Source organism: Rhamphochromis sp. 'chilingali' (assembly GCF_963969265.1).
Source record: "Rhamphochromis sp. 'chilingali' genome assembly, chromosome: 2".
Lineage (NCBI taxonomy): Eukaryota > Metazoa > Chordata > Actinopteri > Cichliformes > Cichlidae > Rhamphochromis > Rhamphochromis sp. 'chilingali'.
Genome location: NC_137930.1, coordinates 14,862,558 through 14,885,314, shown reverse-complemented (window position 1 = coordinate 14,885,314; position 22,757 = coordinate 14,862,558). Strand labels below are relative to the sequence as shown.

At 39.2% G+C, this 22,757-nt stretch overlaps 1 protein-coding gene across 11 annotated transcripts in view; it reads left to right on the top strand.

Annotated features, from left to right (window-relative positions):
• mast4 (microtubule associated serine/threonine kinase family member 4) overlaps positions 1–22,757 on the top strand; it is a 101,456-nt gene that overhangs the window by 69,001 nt on the left and 9,698 nt on the right. For 6 of the 11 annotated variants that reach the window (XM_080868083.1, XM_080868084.1, XM_080868077.1 and 3 more), the window contains 20 exons: positions 3,261–3,349; positions 5,943–6,012; positions 6,264–6,284; positions 7,381–7,459; positions 8,622–8,776; positions 8,879–8,954; positions 9,038–9,247; positions 9,370–9,471; positions 10,307–10,439; positions 11,791–11,852; positions 11,973–12,064; positions 12,247–12,455; positions 12,545–12,683; positions 14,761–14,893; positions 14,975–15,140; positions 17,510–17,611; positions 18,235–18,357; positions 20,208–20,317; positions 20,940–21,061; positions 22,186–22,397. In XM_080868083.1, coding sequence (XP_080724209.1) covers positions 3,261–3,349; positions 5,943–6,012; positions 6,264–6,284; positions 7,381–7,459; positions 8,622–8,776; positions 8,879–8,954; positions 9,038–9,247; positions 9,370–9,471; positions 10,307–10,439; positions 11,791–11,852; positions 11,973–12,064; positions 12,247–12,455; positions 12,545–12,683; positions 14,761–14,893; positions 14,975–15,140; positions 17,510–17,611; positions 18,235–18,357; positions 20,208–20,317; positions 20,940–21,061; positions 22,186–22,397 — 2,405 coding nt within the window. The remainder of the gene's footprint in view (positions 1–3,260; positions 3,350–5,942; positions 6,013–6,263; positions 6,285–7,380; positions 7,460–8,621; positions 8,777–8,878; positions 8,955–9,037; positions 9,248–9,369; positions 9,472–10,306; positions 10,440–11,790; positions 11,853–11,972; positions 12,065–12,246; positions 12,456–12,544; positions 12,684–14,760; positions 14,894–14,974; positions 15,141–17,509; positions 17,612–18,234; positions 18,358–20,207; positions 20,318–20,939; positions 21,062–22,185; positions 22,398–22,757) is intronic. The other 5 variants (XM_080868085.1, XM_080868081.1, XM_080868079.1 and 2 more) reach the window with 3 other exon arrangements.

Below are 22,757 nucleotides of genomic sequence, written 5' to 3'. Positions count from 1 at the left end.
CAGTACATGGTAACTGTAATGGTGTAATTGTAACCAAGCAGTTGTGAGAGCCTGATAGTGAAGACTAAATGACAGTTTATTGTTGGTAAATCTAGCTCCCAGTACTATAATTTAACATTTACAGCGTTGCTCTCAAGTCGTAGTGGAGTTTTGTAATTGTCACTTTTTGGGCTGCAAAAATCACTCACACTTAAAAAAAAAAAAAAAAACACCTTCCAGTACAGGACTATGTTGCTGCTGGACAGCATTTCTAAGCCACATTACATTTTGTTATAAGGTATAAATATGGCCGTATCATCCTTAGCAGTGTTTCTGAAATCGTGTCTTTTGAGAGGACAGAGCATTGAGAGCTTATTGCAGCACATCAGCTGTGATAAAAGTTTCTTGTTTCTCTTTGCTGTTGCCGGTGTGACATTGAGAGCTCTGCAGTGGCACCTCTTTGAGTGGGTCTGCAGCGGTGTTAACGTAATCATGAGGGACGCCTGCTCACGCTGCACCACGCCATTGCAATTTGATCAATCTGTGCATTCACTGCAACACACAGGATGACACTGACTTCTCTCTGTAGCTCCAACATGTATGGCTGTTTCCTCTACTGCAGCAAAGTACTTCACAACATTTCCATGCCAGTTGTCTTATTTCTCCCTCAAAACATTTTCTCTCCTTCAGTAAAGAAAAAAATGGAGGAGAAATGTGTTTGTAGGAAAATATGAAATAACATTTGAAAATTCAGTTGGAAATGGTTCACATCTCTGAGGAGGTTATGTAACAGGGTGTCATTGAATGTCTGACCTTGAAGTGAATTCATGTTCTTCAGGCATTATGTGTTTCCACTGACAGCCTCTAATTTGAAATTATAAACCCAGCACGAACTTCATTGAACAGTGAAGGTACTTTTATACTGAAATATTTCATTTTTCCCTCAAGGTTAAAAGCTGCCCTTCCTTTATGAGTCACATGGTATTGGTCACAGTGGCTCCTCATGAGTCATAGTCCTGTATTAAATGACCAACAAATATGGAAATATTATGAAGGCTGTGCAAAGAACCTGCTTTTTGTTGACTGAAAGATGATTTTATTGTTAAAGGTGTCTCTTATTTTAATGGCTGTTGGCTCGAGGACTGTAGCCTCCCTGTGGAGTATATTATGTTGAGGGCAAGCTTTGGCTTTGTAATTGATCTTTATGGCAGAAATACATGGCAAATACATTTATTTTTGAATAAGTGGAATGGATGTGTAGATTGATAGTAAAGTCAGACCTTTGGTGTCTGCAGGTACACTTTCAAGACAGTTTTAAGAATATTTTTTCCAAAAATATTGGTGACATTTAGGGTTTGTATACCATCTACATATCCCTTTCAGACCTGGATCAATTTCCTCATGTTTCGAACTAAGAAGAGAAAATGTTTTGCAGAACAAAACTGATAGTATCACATATGTTCAACTAGAGCTGGGCGATATAAGATTTTTTCATATCACGATATGTTTTTTCATTTCAGGCGATAATGATATATATCACGATATAAGCCAAATAACTATATTTGTGAGATTTAAATGTGCCGTTGCTCACAAGTAAAATGTGAAATAATCAGCAGCTTGTTTTGATTTAAATATTTATTTCCCATAATAAGTTCAACAGGGTAGATGTACTTAAGGAACATGAGACTTTTTCAGATAAATAAAGGCAAATATTGCAAACTACACAAAAGGCAGCCGCTAAAGCGTTTAAGTTTCAAAATAGAACAAACGAAACAGACTGTTTCAGTTCCACTTAGAAACAAAATATTAATTCTAAAAATAAATCTTAGTTTGTTTTACAGAAGAACAGACAAAACTGACTAACTTTTGTCAATATCCAATAAACTGAGAACTCAAAGGAAATTCTCAATCTCTCCTTGTTGTATAGCTGAGCTTTTCAAACGGTTTTAACAGTTACTTTAGTCTGACAAAAGCCGAATGACGAATTAGCGCTTCCAGTCAGAGATTGAGCATGCACCGCTTTATTGTATTTCCAGACTTGCTTTCGGCACAATTTACATTGCACGCTACTCTGTTTTTTGTCAGACTTGAAATAGCCGAAATACCTTCACACTACGGAACTTCTATGGCTCTTCCGTTCGACAATCTCTCCGGCGTTGGAACCATCATCTGTTTTCTCTTCAGTAACCTTTGGTCACGCTCGGTTGATTTTTCTCTAGTCAGCACACTCATTTCCTCCATTACCCGGGCGGCACAGCAGCTGGCTGCTTCCCAAACAGATACACATGTGCGGCTTGGCACTTGTGCTTTACGTAACAAAATCACGTGACGTGACTCTTCTTCTTCTTCTTCTTCTTCTGACAAGAGCGGTGAGGCCTATCGCAATAGTTACATTTTTCTATCGAGAAAAAGTTATTTCACAATACATATCGTTCTATGTTCAACGTTGCAAGAAAGAATTTTTGTTGTTTGTTGCTGACCTGTCTTAGCTCACTATTCTTGGCTGCTCTTCATATTTATACTTATCAAATCAAAATTTCAAAGCTTCATGCTGTGGGGTTTGCCTTCTTAGCTGGCAAAGAATTGATTCTAATTGCTATTGGATTCTTGCTTATATTCAAGCATTTCAAAATATTTAGTAACAGGTAAATTTTACTATTCAGTGTTTAATTATTCACATGCTGGATTCTGCAAGTCTGCAGTAAGTTTGTTTCAGAATCAGTATAATACCGCTAACATGCAGCCTTCATCATCTCTGTGTCTCTCAGCTCTCCTCGGCTAAATTCCAAACAATTAGAGTTAATTATAAGTAGTTATCTTAGGTATTTACTCACTGTCAGCCCCTTGTTGGCAAATCAAAGTGGAAGTTCAAAATCTGAGTCAACACACTGACCTCTCGTGAAATAAAGAGTTCATGTTCTGTTTCACAAAGCTTGCTTCTCATGTCAGTGTCCAAGATGGTGTGATGAAAGGCTCTTTGTGTAGTATCAAGTGAATAGTGCATCTCATATTGATTGAACAATCCTAGCACAATATTCATGCTGAAGTCCATGTATCAGTCGAGCTAACAAACAAAAGCGAGATGCTCGTGTCAGTGGTGAGGTCAGGATTTTGTTGATTACATTTCAAAACTACCTGCCTAAGGCTCTGAAGCATGCACTGTTATCTTTTAAATAACCCATAACCCTTTTTTATGTTATACCTCTATTTTCTGCTTCATCTGTCTTGTCAGTTTTACAGCCATGATTTTTCCTGACTAATATGGCTCTGTGGTTTCACAGCTGCAGAACGAGCAACAGAAAAAGCCTGATAGGAAGTGGCCAGCCTTCAGGTTTACCACGACCCCATTCCCCTCTCTCATCTCTCACAGGTAAATGCATGTCTGGCTCCTAATGTATGAATGCTGTGGAACGGCCCCATTGTTGGAAACATATGCACTGGGTTCATAGAAGAGGAGCCATTAATACAATATGTTCTCCAACAGGAATGCAGTCTATTGTGTAACGCACAAAAAAAGGTTGAAGAACAACACAGGAAAGTTCATAGTACAGTCTGTGCACCAATAGATAATCTGTATCCACAGGATGCACTTTCTGGTACCCTCATACAGAAAAATCTGGTTAATCAGCACTGGGTACTGCTAACTGACTCTAAACCAAGATGAAGAACTTTTACTTAAAAAAAATAAAATAAAACACTGAAAAATACAGATTTTTATGTTGCGCACTTTATTGTCTGTGTCAGGTCTGTCCTGTCATGTTTGGGTAACAGTTTAACAGCACAGTGGCAAATTAAATGCAGTGATTATTTTGTGTGAGGAAGTGGTGGCCTGCAGACAGGAAATGCACAGGATTGGGGAGGGGGGGGCAGCCCTCATTTACCATAGGGCGTTTTATTTCCTGCCATTGGTCAGGAAAAACAGAGTCTCAGTGTTTGGTCTGTATTTCAAGCTTACGAGAAAGCCCAGGCTCTAAAGATGGATTCAGACCCAGAAAGCACCTGTGTTCCTGCTAATGAAAGTATCCAGCTTTGGGATTACTTAACACTGTGGCTCAGACGTAGCATTAGTTCAAAAGGTAAGAAAAACACTTTTTCAGTGCTGTCAGATAGCTAAGTGCATTGACATATATCCTGGTTATGTTAAATAATAAGATTGGTTTCTACAGAAATGTAATATTTTTCTATTTAGTGAAGTGTAGGAGAACAGATTTCTGTTCATGATCATGAATTTGTTCATAAAAGAAAAACTCAGACCATATTTTGTTCCTTTTGCAGAATATTGATTAAAAAAAGCCACTTTAAACTGTACTTTAAGGAACTGTGATTAAAGCACTTAAATATGTAACATTCATGGCTTTCTATTATTCAGTGGCTCCATCGTTGTTCCTCGATAGGGAAAAGGCCCGTGTGTGTCAGCACATGAGGTGGTCGCATTGTGTTTAATTAGCTAGTTAGTCCCTGTCTTTGTGAAGAATGTTATTATGTCTGATTAATACGACACCATGGCTTTGTTTCTACATTATGTGTGTAGAAACGCAACTCCTTTCTTTAACATTATATAGATGATAAAAACAAGTAAGTCATGCGTATAATTTACAAATTAGTTTCTTTTTTTCTAAAGCAGGCAGACATTTATAGACCCAGTTTAAAAAGGAAAAAGAACTTGTGCATATGAGGAGTCGTATACAAAGCTCTCTTCTAAAGGCAATATTAACTAACTTACATTTAATTAATTTAATACGGGAGTGAATGACTGCTATAGAATCTGAGAGGGGAAACAAAAGAGAATACATTTAGCCCATATATACAGTTGCATACATTGAATAATATTGTTTTTTCAGATGTTTTCTAAAAGTAAATAACAGTGTTGGAATTCTAAATTCACTAAAATTTCACTTTGTCTAAAGCATTTTGTGCGACTCACTCACTGAATTAGTTTTAATTCATTAAGCTCAGAGAACAATGCATTATTAATAGATGATGCAATGTTTTCAGCTCAGTGTAAACATGTATAGATAATATAGATATTATATCTTTTGTTTAAAAAATAATAATAATATAAAATACGTGACAAATGTGATGAACTCTGTATCCCTATTTTATCCAGTATTGCCACAAATACTGCTTTTACAGCCTCCAGCTTGACAGAGCAAGCGTGTTTTAAATGGTAGAAAAGAGATTAAGTCATATAATCTCTTTTCTACCAACGTGGTGTGGAGTCATCTCGGTCTTGGTTTCTTTTGAGACTCTCCAACATTTGACAGATTTGTTTATGTTGATTTAGAGATTAAATATTTAGTTTGGAAACTGGTTCAGCACATCAACAGGAAAAAATATCAACTTTTTTTAAAGAATCAGCAGTCCAGCTTCTTCAAAATGAAAATGTTCTTTTTTGTGGCTATAACATCTGTCCTCAGAATTTTGAGTGTTGGAAAAATCAATAAAATTATCTAAACATTGATAGATATCAGGAAAGCAATGGTTGTTTGCGCCTTAATCTATTTTCACTGAACTTTCTGTCATCCACCTAATTTTTGAACGACTTATTGAACTCTTATTAAACTCCCAGCTGTCATAGGGTAAGCGGTAGCGTATATCCTAGCCAGGTTACTGGTTCATAATGGAGCTTACACCGAGAGACAGATGGTTTCACATCGACACACATGACAAATTTAGAATTACCAGTTAACCCAATATGTATGTCTTTGGACTCTGGGAGGAAGCTTGAGTATCCAAAAGGAATCTAGAGACACACAGGGAGAACATCCAAACTCCAAACAAGACCTGATGCAACGATGCTGATGACTTAACTTTCCGTACAGTTTTGTGTATTGCAATTCATTTTTATCTTTTAAGGAATTCTGTTTCAGACATCCGTATTGTCTTGTTTATGTTTTTTGGCTCGCTTTTCATTTCCCTCTATAAAAGCACTGTGTCCTCTTTTCTCTTTTTCCCCCTTGTAGGAACAAGCCCACAAGACAGTCCTAGAAACTTCTCTCCTAGTGCCTCTGCTCATTTCTCGTTTGCACGAAGGTAACCTGACCAATTATTTTTTTCCCGTCGTAAACAAATCAGTAAGTAAAGCTCATCGTGAGACAGATGCAAATTCTTTAAAAACAGATGTGAAGTCATTGAGTCATTAAAGAAGTCTTTTCTAAGCCAGCATATGTGTAAATATTCAGCTGCTCAGGTCTGTTTATACTTACAAATTCAGCATCAGGAACATTTATTTTACACCATTTGTCAACACGATATCTTATAATTCTGTATTTCTCTATCCACAGTCATTGCCACAGAGCAGACAGGTAAACTCGTGTTAGGCTTCGATTTTTTGTGAAATATTTATTACCCCACATCTGTCTGAAGTACACTTTATCATTCACATGTCCTTCATTAGTGTGCCTCACAGTAAAGGGGACACATTATGTTCTTACCTTAAGTCTAAGTGCCAGATATACATATTAAATAAGGCTAAAATTTGGCAAAGTAAACAAATGCAAACAGAATCCCAGAGAGCCAAAAAGTCAGATCGAATGCTACTTGTTTTTTCCTACTTTGCAACCAGCTGTGTTTTCTCTCCCAAAACATTCTTTTGAGTTGTCCTTATTTTTCCATATTTTTACAAATAGCCAGTGTTGCAAGGATGACGCTACAGTCATTTGGCAACAGTGGAGTAACTTTTTACTTGCTGTGTAACTTTTGGTATTTTTTTAGTAGGCGTTTTCCATCTCAGCTGGCTCGGGTACCAGGCCGATCTACTTGGTCTTAAATGGTTGTTAGGAGAAGAGAGAGAAGATGACACATGGTTCTAATTAATGTGGATCAGTTTTTTAATTAATGTTTGCTGTCAAGAGGATGAGGTGCTGCTCACAAGCACCAAGTGTTGGCCAGTGACAAGAAAGTGGACTTTCAAATTGGTCAACAAAGGGGCGGCAGGCCAAGATGTATATGAGCAGTATAATTTACTTAAAACTGTAAATCATGCAGAGGTGGCGCTCCACTCTATTGGAGCGCCACACTAACAAAGCAGAGCTGAAATGAGTATAATATGTCCCCTTTAACTCTGAGCCTTTGTTGTACTTCATTTTAACCAATAGTTTTAGTTACATTCACAAACTCTGTTTCTGTATTTTCTGCTTTTTTGTACAGTGTCAAGTAACTAACAGGATTATTTTTTAACAAGAGAAAGCTCAACATTTATCTCCAAACTTAGGATCATTGGAGATGTAGACATTATCTTAAATGTTTAAACCCAGAATTTGTGTCTTCGGGGAGATGAGCATGTTTGGAAAAAGAACTTGTCTTTGTCCCAAGAGAAATTCGTCATACTTGCTGATGTATTTAAACCCATATGTTGTCATTGATGGCGTGCATCTGTTTGTCATTGGTGTTGTGTTGCAGGACTGATGGTCGTCGCTGGTCACTGGCCTCCCTTCCCTCCTCTGGATATGGAACCAACACACCGAGCTCCACTGTCTCTGTAAGCATCGCCCACTCATGATGTCAGTGTAAATATTTCATAAACAGAATCACAGATATGTGTGACATAGAATTGAACCTAGAGCCAGACCCGGTTTAAATAGATTTTAAAAGATTCAAATGTTTAAAACGGTCATAAAGCTGTGTCATCATTGCTGCCTGTGTAAAACAGGCACGAGGCAATCCCCCGCAATTCCTAATGATAAAACATTATGGTGATGAGGGTAAATCACAAGAAAGAACAAAGTAAAACAGTTTCAGAAATTTTTTCTCTTAGTCTTTACTCAAGTTTTTACATGTGGCTCAGTGACAACATGTCTGAACTGCATTTGGAGAGCCTTTATGTCTAGTTTTTCTTACATTTATAAGAGTATAAATGTTAAACTGTTCCCATATGTCAGCATTATCCTGTACAGGAAGCCGAGCTTTGACTACTGTACAATACGTGTGTATACAATAACACTCATTTACAGGAATTACAATGTGCCGGGGGACTGAAAATGACCTGCACTAATGCTATGTTTTTGTTTTGTGTGGCGTTTGGTCACCTAGTGCTTTTCCTGCTATTCAGATGCTCTTTGGAAGGCACACACATAGTTTCAGCAGATACAGCGTGTGTCAGCCTGTATTAGAAACAATAAGGCTTTTGGTGTGCGCCAAGGGTTGGGCTCAGATTTCCTTAATATATTATAATCCACGTGTTATTTTATTATTGCCATTAGTGCTGAATAATTTGCGCATTACATGGCTCAGTGTTTTAAAGGTTTACTTTTTCATTATGTGATTTCTCAGAGCAGCGTTGTTGACCATGGTGCACATGATTGTTGAGGATAGTTACGTTGATAAAACATGCTTACTTACTTACTTTCTTGACAACAGTTACTTCGGTCTCATACGCTCATATTTGTTGGTTATGCGCAGTCTTAACCTATGTTAGCATTTTTTCACTTCTTATAGTGGTTAAGCTAACAGTCTCCCAACAGCAGTCGCATATATAACACACAGACAGAAGATCTACAGGGGAAAACATTTAAAAGAAACCACAAAGACAGCCCACTACAACAATTTTTTTTTTTTTTTTTTTTTTTTTTTCCCCCCCCCACTAAGGAAAATTTATTTTTCTTTTTCTTTTCATGTTGAATGTATATTTGTTTCATTTCCAGTCATCCTGTTCATCACAGGAGAAGCTGCATCAGCTGCCCTTCCAACCTACGCCTGATGAACTGCACTTCCTCTCCAAACACTTCTGCACTGAGAGTATCTCGGGGGATGAATGCCGCAGAGCGACGGCAATGCGACCCCGGTCACGCAGTCTCAGGTATTAATGTACTTCTGCGAATATTTTCTCTCAGATGTATGTGGCATTGGTGGGACTGAACCAGTGATTTTATTCAGAGGTTTTTTTCTTTTCCTTTTTCAGCCCTGGAAGATCTCCGTCCTGTTACGATCACGAAATTATAATGATGAATCACGTCTACAAGGAGCGGTTTCCTAAAGTGAGGACCCACAAGACTTTACAGTTCTGTTTGACCACAAATTATCTGCATTATCAAACTTGCTCCGTCGCTTCTTTCTGCAGGCCACAGCTCAGATGGAGGAAAGGATTCAGGAGATCATCCGCAGCAACTCTCCTGAGACCGTCCTCCCCTTGGCAGATGGCGTGCTTGGCTTTGCCCATCACCAGATAATTGAACTGGCCCGCGACTGCCTGGAAAAGAGTCGGCTGGGACTCATCACCTCCAGCTACTTCTGTGAACTCACCGACAAGCTGGAGAGGCTTGTACAAGAGGTGAGAACATCTGCAGAAATCAAGTAGATGTTTCCTCATGACAGTTCAGCAATAAGACATGTTTTTACCGTAACATTAGAGTTGCACTGCAAACATTTTGTTTTCTTCTTCTGTTGATGTAGTCCACAGAGAGGTCAGAAAGCGAGGAGGTAAACTTCATCAGAGAGCTGGTAAAGAAGATCCTTATAGTGATAGCCCGACCTGCTCGGCTGCTGGAATGTCTGGTATGTTTATGGCCTTATTTTTTTTCTGCCTAAGTCTAAAATGTGCTGATGGGTGCTTGTCTTGAATATTTTATATGAAGTGACTGCCACTGTTTAAATGCACAAAATAATTTAACAAAAAAAACCCAAGAAAAGATGGAGATGGTTCATAATGAGCACTTCATCTGGATGGGTAATTTGTCTGAATGTTTGATAATTGTGTGTGTTGCTACATCTGGTTTCTTTGCTATGTAAGGTTATTTCAAATGACTCTGGAGTCAGCAGCTCAAATCTATCAGTCTAAAAAATATTCTATAAAAGTTCTATACGTTTCCATTATTCAGGTAACACTTTCTGCAATTCATCTAAGTGTCTGTCGTATTACAGAATCAAAGAGAGGTTAAAGTGGCTAAAATCAGAATTAAATTTAAAGCTGTTATGACTTACTTCAGCCGAACAGTACCTACCTCATACCTGATGGCAAGCTGACAAACACGGAGTAATTTAGCAGCCAAAGAAATATCTCAAAGGAGAAAGTAGAGACCACAACAAGCCTAAAGAAAGTAAATTCTGGACTAACCTATACCTAGAGAAACCTTTCCCTCACATTATAATGTTGCTCAGGCTGCTTGAGAAACTTGTTTGCTTATAAGTTTGCCATGGCGATCTAAAAAGTGAAAGTTCAACTTCTACTTCCTCTAAGCTGAAAATAAAGCGTAAATAAGTATGTTTTCCTTCACTCAATAGAGCTCCTACTTGATCTCAAACTACAAGATCAGGAATTTGTTTACTGTTTACTTGTTTATTTAAAGTTGTTCATAGCAATATATAGGAAAGTGTTTTGCTGTCTCTTCAGGAGTTTGACCCAGAGGAATTTTACCACCTTCTGGAAGCTGCTGAAGGACACGCTAAAGAAGGCCAGGGCATCAAAACAGACATCCCTCGTTACATCATCAGCCAGCTGGGACTCACACGAGATCCTCTTGAAGGTACACAAAGGACTTCATCATCATCATCATCATTGTTGTTATTCCTAATACCATTAATACATTTAAATGCTACATGTAATATAGAGTAAATATATATTTACATAAAGAATGTAAGTACAGCACCTAATTAAAACAGATTATTTTGCATTTAATGTCAGAAACAAAAAACAGAAAAAGTTTAAGTGTAATGTTAAATGTTATCTCCAATCATCGATCATACTATGATATGTAGTATCCTGTATAACCGCAGTAAAGTTGTATTATTAGAATATATCCTTTTATTATTATTATTATCATCATACTATTATTACATCAGGAGAGCAAAGGAGTAAAGAGAGCACAGGATAATTTGTCAGGGTAAGGCTGTAAAGCAGGATTTGGCAGTTTGTTTTCCCAAGAGGCCAAATGACAAACTGGGACTGTTGTGGAGGGGCACAACAATATGCTGAACACCGTTCTGCTCAGTATTCATTTCATAAGAGCACTTTGAGGTGACTGCTGTTGTGATTTGGCTCTGTATAAATAAAGCAGAGTTGAATTAAATAAGCTTCTTGGTGCAGCCCTCCACAACAGTCCCTTTTTCATGGTTCCCTTTTGAAAATGAATGGGCCCACTCCTGCTCTAAAGGAACGCTGGAACTGAATTGTGGAGGGAAGTTAAAGACAAAGATACTCTTGACGAATGTCCTGTACCAAACAGATCGTCTTTCTAATGACCCTCTGTCTCTCCAGACTCTGTAACCAGCAACATTCATTATGACTAATTAGAAAAGAATGGCCTCCCCACAGACCTTATACAGATCTACACAGGCGGGCTCATCAGCCAGTCTCTCCATTTATTTCCCCCGAGTGTCTCCCGTGTTTCGTTTGCCCAGCACCTCGTGTGCCGGAAGCAAACCTACGAGGAAGGACAGATGTTAAATAGTACTGAAAATGTGTTTACAAGCTCTCCAGGGACGAGACAAACAGCACACATGGACTTTGCCATGGCTGCACAGACGAACATGCACTGAAAAAGATGCAAGGTGGTTTTTAATGAGCAGTTGTTCTGGGGTGGTGATTTTCAAAATGAGCGTAAGATGTGCATTTGTGTTGCCAGTTTTGATTTCCGCCTCATTTGTCCTCAATTCAGCTTATATTGAAGTCAGCACCTCAAACCTAATAGGTGAATAAAAGCTGAAGTCTGCTGTTTTTGTTTTGTTTAAAGGGCCTGATTTCATTTAGGCTGCCTTTGTTTCAGTAACTGCAATTGAGAACCTGTGTGTCAGTTTCTCATGAAGTTAGATTCATAGTTTTGTCACATCAAACCCGCTGCAGCTTTGCTCCTGATTATTTCTCTGTTTCTTTTCTAGAAATCGCTCAGCTGACCAGCAGTGACAGTGGAATTGCAGAAACTCCAGAAACAGATGACTCTGTAAGTGCTTAGACATTGATTACATTATTGATCTAGTTCATCTTTACTGCAGGCGAAGCAGTGAAATCCAGATTTTATCTCTTTGATTTGTTTTAGCGTTTATCTCGCTCTCGTCCTCAGTCTCAGAGTTTCAGCACGGCCTTGCGGTCCCGGCGGAAACCCTGTGAGCTGGACTTTGAAATGATAAAACTCATCAGCAACGGTGCCTATGGGTAAGGACGTCTCATTTCTCTATCGGACGATCTAATCTCTGCTGATAGATGGTTGGTTACAGGCTGTTTGTTTCTTCTTTGTTTTGCAGTTGACAAAACCATACTGTGATCAAACCACACTTATTGTTGCAGTTTTTCTTCTATTCTTTGTGCAGCTCATAGGTAAACTTTTTGTTCCACAGAGCTGTTTATCTGGTGCGGCACAAGGAAACTAAGCAGAGGTTTGCCATGAAAAAGATCAACAAGCAGAATCTGATGTTAAGGAATCAGATACAGCAGGCCTTTGTGGAGAGGGATATCCTCACCTTTGCTGAAAACCCTTTTGTTGTGTCCATGTATTGCTCCTTTGAAACACGGAGGCACCTGTGCATGGTTATGGAATATGTTGAAGGTCAGCACTCTATTTTATTTTATGTGCATAGTGCGACCGCTGAAAGCAGTCTACTTTGAACAATGTCTTCTTTGTGTTGTTCTTTACAGGAGGAGACTGTGCCACCCTGCTGAAGAACATGGGTCCCCTACCTGTGGACATGGCTAGGATGTACTTTGCAGAGACAGTACTGGCTTTGGAGTATCTACACAACTATGGCATTGTTCACAGGGACCTCAAACCTGACAAGTGAGCTGTAAACAATATTTGTACATAAATGCTGGCACTCAGAGAATTATATTTTATTTTCAGGCTTTTGTTTTTCTTGCTTTTCTGTCAGGCATCTTTGCCATTTAAAAACAAACGGAACAAAAAAACTGTACAGTACTCAATCGACACCAAACAGCAGACTTGACGGTGTTAGTCATGAGCTATTGAATATAGCTAACAATTAAACTGAAGTTGGTGATGCATCTGTACTGTATTTAAAAGACATTGTGACCTACTGTTTTGAGTAATGGCTGTTATGGCATAATTTGCATAGTGCATTTGCACACCTAGCTGTATTATTTGTCAGATACCTGCATTAAAATGCTCCAATAGGTATCAGTAGCACAAATATGTGCGAGACCTGACCAGGGAAGTTCACGATTCAGGTTAGCAGACAAGATAAGACAGCTTGCTGCCAAAGTCACCTGTGTCAGCAACATAGGCAGTATTAAAAAAAAAATAAGGAGACATCGTTTCTAGTCTTACACCTGCATTATTTTTAATATCCACCAGGGGGCAACACCTGTGGGGTTATCCAGTTTTGTACAAGTCAAGAGGCTGTTGGGTTCTTTGGCTATGTATGTAACCACAGTAAACATGTTTCTGTTGGGTTTATTGGGTCATTTCCAGGTTTAAGATCACATTGAATAGGACACGAAGTCCATTTTGTAAGTTATGGGAATTCTAAGAGTCAGAAAGGATGATTATGTAGGACTTACTCAGTGGCTAATGACTTTGAAACTGGCAAGGAGAAACTCAGTTCGACATCCCATAATGGTACTTCAGTGAAGGACATCGCAATGGCTGCACAAACCCTGCATACGGTCTAATGCAACAACCTGTCAGTCAAATTGCCAGTGCTCCTGATAATGCAGACTGTAAGTCTGATCAAAATTTGAACAGTTTATTTGTAAATGGTAAAAATGGTAAATGGCCTGTATTTGTATAGCGCTTTACTAGTCCCTAAGGACCCCAAAGCGCTTTACACATCCAGTCATCCACCCATTCACACACACATTCACACACTATTTGTCAATGAGGAAATCTGCTATAGGAAGGAAAACATTTTTATATTGAGGTGTAAACATGTTTATTTCTACTATAAAGTCAGGGTTTTGTTTTTTTTTAACGTGGAGGTGTGGACATTGGCTCGCTGTGAGAGTCTTCTTCAACCCCAGGGGTACAGCTCGGTGCTGAAGAGAGCAGAAAGTCAGTAAATATTGGATTAATGAATCATTTGACCAAGACAGAACACCAAATGTGTTCTGATTTTGCTCTGGATTTGTTGGATGCTTAAAAGGGAAGCCATATTTGCTATATTTAAGTGAAATTAAATAACTGTACTTAAGGGTTGTGCGATATGACCAAAGGTTCCATCTGTGTACCTGGAACTGCTGCGGGAAAAAGCCAGTTCTAACATTTGAGTCTAAGGTTTATATTTTAGCACCTGGCAGCTCTTTTGCATCCGTAAACTCTCTCCATACTCCAAACCATGTCCATGCTACAGAGGTAGCCCCTCGTTTAGGTATAAGGTCCTCAATTTGTTTTGACTGGTCCTGGTTCTGTTTGGAGCTACCTGGTCCTGCCACATTTTCACTGGCTATGCTGGTATTCTCTGTGCCCAGATGGAAAAAATATTGCCGTAAACGGTGTATTTTGCGACACCATGAAACAAACGATAATGTATAATTTGAAACGACAGATGTTTTCACATCATCATGCGATATATTTCGTCATATTGCACAGCCCTAACTGTACTTCATAATATGTCTAAAAATAATAGAAATGTCTTCTTTTTTTTTACCTCAGCCACCTTTGTGTTTGTTCAATAACATTAAAGATTGAACTGAGCAATTTTAATTTTTTTGTTTACACATATTGGCATGGAAACAGCAATTTCTTTTGTGAAAAGGAAGAAAAATGTCAGAGTCATGCTTTACGTTTTTTGTTTTTTTTCCCTTCATAAAAACAACATTGTAACAAAAATCGCAGAACAACTGACTGCATTTATCATTTTACTATAATTAAACTTTGTCCAACTTGGTTTATCTTTTAGTCTGCTGGTGACCTCAATGGGGCACATTAAGCTGACAGATTTTGGTCTTTCCAAAGTCGGGCTGATGAACATGACCACCAACCTGTACGAGGGACACATAGAGAAGGATGCCAGGGAGTTCTCTGATAAGCAGGTAAATGTTGTTGAGCTTTACAGATGTACACTTTCTCAAAGCTCACCATATTTAGAATCCTTTTTGTTTTCTGCTGTACAGGTATGCGGCACCCCAGAGTATATCGCTCCAGAGGTGATCCTGAGACAAGGCTATGGGAAGCCAGTGGACTGGTGGGCTATGGGCATCATCCTGTATGAGTTTCTTGTGGGGTGTGTGCCTTTCTTTGGAGACACACCGGAGGAGCTTTTTGGACAGGTCATCAGTGGTCAGTGTTAACAACACCTCCTTTTTCAATTTGATAATTAAAGCAAATCTTAGACTTACATTAAATAGTTACTGAGATATCTCAGTCGTGCTCAAAATATTTGAATTTACATACCTGAGAACAGCAACTGTCAAAATGAGATACCTGTGTAATTAATTGGAACCCTTTCTACATGTTTCCTTTCCTTATGAATAACTTCTTGACAGCCATCTATTAGATCAGCGGTCTCCAACCTTTTTTGCGCCACGGACCGGTTTATGCCCGACAATATTTTCATGGACCGGCCTTTAAGGTGTCGTGGATAAATACAACAAAATAAAACTAGTACCGGTACCGAAAAAAAGAGAATTTATTCATAACACACGTGAAAAGACCCAGGAAAACCGAGTGAACGATAACAAAATAACGCTGAAAACCGATAAAAACCCTGAAAACTATACATTTCACACCTGAGCCTCAACTCTTGCGGCCCGGTACCAAACGACTCACAGACCGGTACCGGTCCGAGGCCCGGGGGTTGGGGACCGCTGTATTAGATGAAGGTCAGGTCTTTGCTGGATGTCTTTCCTATTTTTTAAGGACTTGACTTTCAGACTAAAGATTCAAGGACAAACTGCACACCGTGCCTGAGATTTACAAGTTTTTGGCTCCCTGGAAATTATCTTGCTGGTGAAAAAATATTATCTGTTATCTGTTTAAGTGGTAAAAACACTCTCCTGAAAATCGTCAGGCACCTGAGCTGAAAATGAGTGAAAAAGCAGCCAATATCCAAAGAAACACTTAACTACACTTGAAAACAGTTACAATAAAGTCTGTTTCTTTGGAAGCAAAATACAGAAAAATAAGGGTTGGCTTAAGTTTTTTATTACACAGTACTGTGTTCCAGCATCCTAAAAAATACAAAGTTCATTTATTTTCTTATTTGTTTATGTAAGTTTATTAAATACCTAAAATGTTACAAGTCATATTTTCTGCTAATGAAGGCGATTAAAGGTGAGATTTGACCACATCTGGCATTTAGATGCTATCCTGCACATCAGGGGAATTCACAGGCTACATCAAATATGAATTAAACATTCATATAGTGACCACATTGAATGAGTTGTGCATAATTTCCAATTTTTTGAAGACCGAGATTTCCCTGAAGGCTAGCAGCAAACAGATGGCAGTAAGTGCCTTTAGCTCGCTTTAGTTCCCAAATGAAGTTTATTATTGTGATTTATACTTTGTCACTTTATTCCCTCATAGTGTCATTGTGACAGAGCAGAGAAAATCTTCTTGAAAAATACGAGCTTTCAGCTTGTCAGCAGCGTGTGGCATGTTGGATAAAAGCTTCTGTCTGTGCCATGGAAATGAGTGGCGTGCAGTGACTGATTTGGTACACTCGTAAACAAACTGTACCAATGTCCTGTGTGTGACTGTTAATTAGAAAGCCCCGAATACACTGAAACCATGCCACAGTGGCCTGCGGCTGCACATACGTATTCATAGCTTACACCCAAATTTCCTTAGAATGGGGTACAGAGAGAACATAGCAGACAATCAGCATGAAGCACACAGCTCTGCTCTGTTCGCTGCTTGTTTTTTCAGTTATTATTGTTTAACATTACACACAATAGAGCTTTGATTTGTAAGAGCTCATTTCAAAATACCTTTGAGAACAAAGTGGTTTAGTATTAGGCTAAAGTCATTTTTGGGATTTTTCAAACTATAAAATCCTATAGACACATATTTATTGAGATAATAGCTGATTAATGAATCAGCTTCAATGAAGGGCGGCTGTCTTCAACATTCCCAGTTTTTCATGTGCATAGTGCTATGAAAAAAGGTTTTTTTTGGTTTGTCTGTTTGTTTTTTGTGTATTTTTCCAAGTTACTATTCAGTTACTTTGTTCAAATCGGTTCAAATCGGTTTGGATAGTTTTTCATTTATGACTAATAAATGTATCAAATCTATATGAGCCATAAAATTTGACTTACATGTTTTGTTACAAAAAACTAATTAAGCAATAGTTCCTTTTTTGGTTTAAATGTATTTTTTACTACTACTACAGCATTTTTCCCCCACAGTTGGTTCACAGAAGAAAAAAGATATTTTCTGTGAATTTGTGAAAACAACGAACAACCAGAAATTCTTCTGTAATTTTACACATTTGTAGTTTTACTGGACCAACCCACTTAAGTTCAAAGTGGCCTGTATGAGGCCCAGGATGTAACATGAGTTTGACATCCCTGCTCTAGTGTATTGTCAGATAGCCGTTAGAGGCATTATCTGACTAGATGACATCTAGTTTTAGTGTCTGTCAGTGAAATAAAATCTATAAGGTGTTGGTACGTAAAGTCATTCTATAACACTGTTTCTGGTTCTAGATGAGATCAACTGGCCAGATGGGGATGAGGCTCCACCTCCTGACGCTCAGGAGCTCATCACCTTGCTGCTGAGACAGAATCCCCTGGAAAGGCTGGGCACAGGTACAAACACAAAGAGTGAAGACCTTCTCATATGTGGAGCAGTCAGGGACTGGGTGAGAACTAGGCATGCACAACAGGCCGCTATAAATCCTCATGTGCTACCTCAGCACGGCTCATTATTCCAAGTCACTGGGGAAGAAATTGAGGTCATCCACCAGCGGAGCAGTTTATCCTGTGGCCTACTCACCTCTTCCTCCTGATCAATTGCAATTATTTCCCACCAGTCCATGAATCTAGCTTCATGCACAATCAGGGACTTTGAGTGTGTAGATCTGCAGACTGTAAAAGTGACCATGACCCTGGACAAAGGCCTTTAATCAGTGCAATGCACACAACCAGCTTGGTCTGGAGACATCCGGATCTACTTAGGCATCTAGATCTCCCCTCAGCGGGCTGCCATTCACAAAGTCTCCTGCTATTTCACTAAAGGTTACAGGCAGGAAATTGTTCTGCATAATTTATGGTCATGATAGCGATTTGTCCTGTAGCCACTAGGGAAAAGAGAAACACACCGTAAGCATTTCTTCTGTTCCTGTGTTTGAACCATTCAGTGTCGAGTGATTTGTGCGTGTGCTTTCTCCACAAGCAATTTTCACATTGTTCCATATTTATCCGACCTGCAGGTGGAGCGGCCGAAGTGAAGCAGCATCAGTTTTTTCACAACCTAGACTGGAACGGCCTGTTGAGGCAGAAGGCTGAGTTCATCCCTCAGCTGGAGTCCGAGGACGACACGAGTTACTTCGACAGTAAGTTATCAAACGGCCTCATAAAAACACTTATTCTTTGTGATTGATAACTGATAGCTGATTGTTCATTCATGTTTGGAGTGTAAACAGGACCTAGTAGCAGCTAATTTTAATTCTTTTTCATGCGATTTCAACAACATACAGTGGGGGAAATGATTATTTGATCGCATGCTGGATTTGTAAATTTGTTCATTTCTTTGGAAGTAAGCAATCTCTATTTTTATGGTAATTTCATTTTAATGGGGAGAGAGAGAATATGAACCAAAAATCCATGAAAAGCATATTACATAAACGTTATGAAGTGATGTCATGTCCACTGAGTGAAATCAGTATTTGATCCCTGAGCAAAAATCAACTCAGAACTTGGTGGAGAAACTCCTGTTAGCAAGCACAGCGGTAAGATGTTTCTTGTAGTTGGTCACCAGGTTTATGCACACTTTAGGATTTTGGCCCACTCCTCTTTACAGAAACTCCTTGGCTGCTGCTTAGCAACTCAAACAACTGAGGGCTGGAGACTGGCGCGGCCACTCCATCACCTTAACGTGCTACTTCTTCTTAGCAACTCCTTTTTTGCTTTGGTGCTTTGTTTTGGGTACGTGGCCTCGCCCACTGGCCCCTCAGTGCGGTGAAGTTGTCCAGTACCCTTAGCAGAAAAAAAAATCCCCAAAGCATAGTGTTTCCACCTCCATGCTTCACTGTGGGGATGGTGTTTGTTGGGTCATACTCTGTATTTCTCTGTGTCTCTCCTCCAAACACAGCGGGAGACTACATAAATATTTGTTGTCAGGAAAAAATGTGTTTTTTGAAACTGTAGAGCATTATTCCTGGTGAGCACGCTGCTGCTCGCACATCTCAGCTGTGCAGCAAGATTTCAACCACTGCTGTCAAAGAAACAACCAGAACTGTATTTGAGACTGCAGTGTGAGCTGTAAATATGTTAGCAATATTTTGTTGCTCACATATGAAATTTGCATGTATGCTGTCATAACTATGGAGCATCAGCAGCTTTAAAAATAAATAGTTATTTTAATCTATTTGACTAATATGTAATGGAAAGATAAAATACAATAAATATACAGTAGTACAATTTCAGCTGCAGAATCTTGTGTGCCTGAATACAACAGAGCGAAAATGTGCTGTAAACAAAGTTGTGTGTACATATTTGTGTTAATTCTTTCTTTGTATTTTGTGGAGCCATGCACCACATATGAGGTGTAACTAAGAATACAACACTGAAGTGCAAATACTCATAATAATGATAAACAGCCTGCTCAGAATTACGTGGCAGCATTGCGATCAAGTAGCCTGGTGTCCAAAATGTTTCAACAGCTGTCTGCTGCTGAGTTTTCCATTTCTTTGTGTTACTGAAGAAGTGAACAATCCAATTACAACCAGAAATGCCAGTTTAGCAAATCTGACAAAATTCTGCTTCATCCTTGCATCCCATCTGAGATCATGACTTTCCTCCAGATGCTGTTAAAGTAAACTTTGCATTATTAAAATGCTGTTTTCACTAAAACTCTCTAAGGACACGCAGACAACACAGTTAGTTTTAATTCCAGTTTAGGTTTTGTTTTGTTTTTTACACTTTTATTAACAAAACTGTCCTATTACAGTACATCTTTCATTAAAATTGACATTGGCATTTTGAACAGCCTAATTTAATACTTTGTTACATATGAAGTATGTCTGCAGCAGAGCAGCGACTCTGCCTCTAATTAAAAGCAGTGAAAACACTTGCATTTCTTAGTCATTATACTCTTTTTCTACTTGGGTCATCTTTTTGCACTGTAATAAGAATAACCTGTAATAATGCAATTTATAAAATATAATCCTCTCCTCTTTCACAGCTCGCTCTGAGAGATACCATCATCTGGAGACAGAGGAAGAGGACACAAATGATGAAGACTTCAATGTGGACCTGCGGCAGTTTTCCTCTTGTTCTCACAGATTCTCTAAGGTATGTCCTTAATCTCCCTCCTCACATTGTTCCAGTGTCATCATCATTACTGCCAAAGACGTTAGCAATATAAATGAGCTCGAGCCCTCATCTGTCCCGATCCCATTCTCATGGGAGGGGGAAAAACACGAGCGGCTGCCATTTCATATGGAAATGTGTGTCTTGAAAACACAGCCTCCCTCCTGCTCTTCCTTTATCTCCATAGTGTCAAACGTAGATTTCAGCTTTGCATACATTTTCCACTTGCAAATGAGATTTATTTTTCTTGGTAGTAATGTGTGACACAGTACACAATACAGACAAGCTGGGAGTCATTGCTGTGCTGCATTGCAGTGTGCTCTCCTCACATCAAAACAAAGCATTACAGTGTGTCTCAGAAAGCAGCAGGGTGTCTCAGAGGAAGCGTTCAGCTATACTGAACCTTCTCGATGCTTGTTGGACACAATGAAGTCTGCATAGCACAGACAAATATAAAATAAAGGTCACGAGGTTACCCAGTATCTGTACCGAATGTGATAGATTTTCTTTCTAAACCTTTTTGGCTCTTTTATTTTTAAACCTCTGTTCACATTTTGTAGCTTACATGTAACAAAGTGAGTCATTGTCGCTGTGTGGCTATCAGGTTTACAGCAGTCTGGATTTGTCCCGTGGGCATCTGGAGGAGAAGGGAGAGACTGAGGAGAAGAAGACCGAGAGCCCGCTGACTGTGGACTCTCTCAGCTGGACGCCAGACTTCGCTGAAGCGTATGAACACCTCCATCTCTAAATCAAAAACGATTACCAGAGTTCATTAATTGCTACACCTGACCATTATATAGACTGAGCACACATTAAGTGAGCAGTTCATTGGATGATGATTGTGCTGGCATACTAAACACATACTGGAAGGATTGTAACGCAATTGTCATGGTTTTTTGGTTTGAGGTGAGGTGGCTGCAGTTTGTAGAACATAGAAAAACTGCAGTGGAAGTGGTTGAAGTATTTAAGTACCAAACTACAAGATGTGATAAAGACGGAGACTAAAAAAAACTTACCTTGTTTAACTTGTCTCCCATTCCAGATCATCTTCTCTTGCACGTCTGGACTCTTTTTAGATATATGTAGAATTCCTTTAATGTAAGCTTGCACTGGTCCCCATGCAGAATCTTCAGCATGTCAAAAAAACAGTGTTTGCGTTTTAGGAAGCTGATAAAGTAGCAAGCAGGCAAGTCTATTGGCTCATCCAGATGGTGAGCGACGATGGTGTTTTTTGAGTGTGCACATGATGGGGTGCTGGCACACTCCACAGTCCAGGAGTGTCCATTTCTGCTTCATTTTCTTCGCAGAGTTGAAGTAAAACTTGACTGTCTCAGCCTTGGGGATAAATTCAGCACTTTCTGCATATTCGGGGTTGAAACATGTTAAAAATCTGTAGCTGAAGACGCAGCTATGATCAGCAGCTTTGGTCTTGCGCGCTAAATTTGGCTCAGTTTAAAGAAAAAGTTGATGTTTGCTTCATGTGCAAATTTGAGGGCAGTGGCAAACTTGCACAGTGCAAGTGATTAGGTTGCTGAATTTTCAGTGATCAGGTGTGTTTGACACACATTTTAGGTGCATTCCAGGAGCTTCTTGATTGCATCTGATATTTATGTAAAAATCCATTCCAAGTTAAAGAGGATCAACCTTGTTAAGCTCAACTCAGTAATGGCAGTGGTGTAAAAATAACACTTTATAAATTGAATCATACTGTTCCTGCTGTCCCTCATTCTGAGAAGTCTAGGGTGTTCATCACCTTTACAAGCTTTTGCTCTCTCATGAAGACTCAAAATATTTTTTAGTCATTTGACAGTTACAAAACTCATCTAACGCAAATCTGTTGTTTTATCCAGACCCTCGCTGTCCTCGACAGACACAGACAGTATGAATCAGGGTCCTCGCCCCAGTTTGCTACCAAAGTTTGCCATCTCAGCTGAAAGCGAAGGGGATGAGACATCAGGCATCGGCGATCCCAGCAAAGCCTCGTTCTCCATCGGGGAGTTTCCACAGGACGAGCCTGAAGCTGCCACTCCGGGCAGCACGCACAGCGGGGCCACGCTCTCTGGTACGAGCCGCAGTCTTTAGAATTACACACCTTTCCGTACATGTGCTTGGTTTGTACTTTGTAACATCATTAAGGTGCAGTTCTCTGGAAACAACAAAAACATATGATTGAATGTTCTTGCTTGTTTTATTGGGAACATTGTGCTGTGTTAAATTGAGCTCAGTGCAACTGATTGTTTTTCAACCACGTCAGTTGCCCCCTGCTGGCCATTAGAAAGAATTCAGGCTCTAAGTGCAGACGTTTGACCAAAAAAAAGTAATTGATGTGCAGTTGGCCTAAATGTATAATTTGCACGTTTATTCATTATTTATTATTAATTCATGTTATTTCTATGGGAAGAATAACTGTTTGCTTCATTCC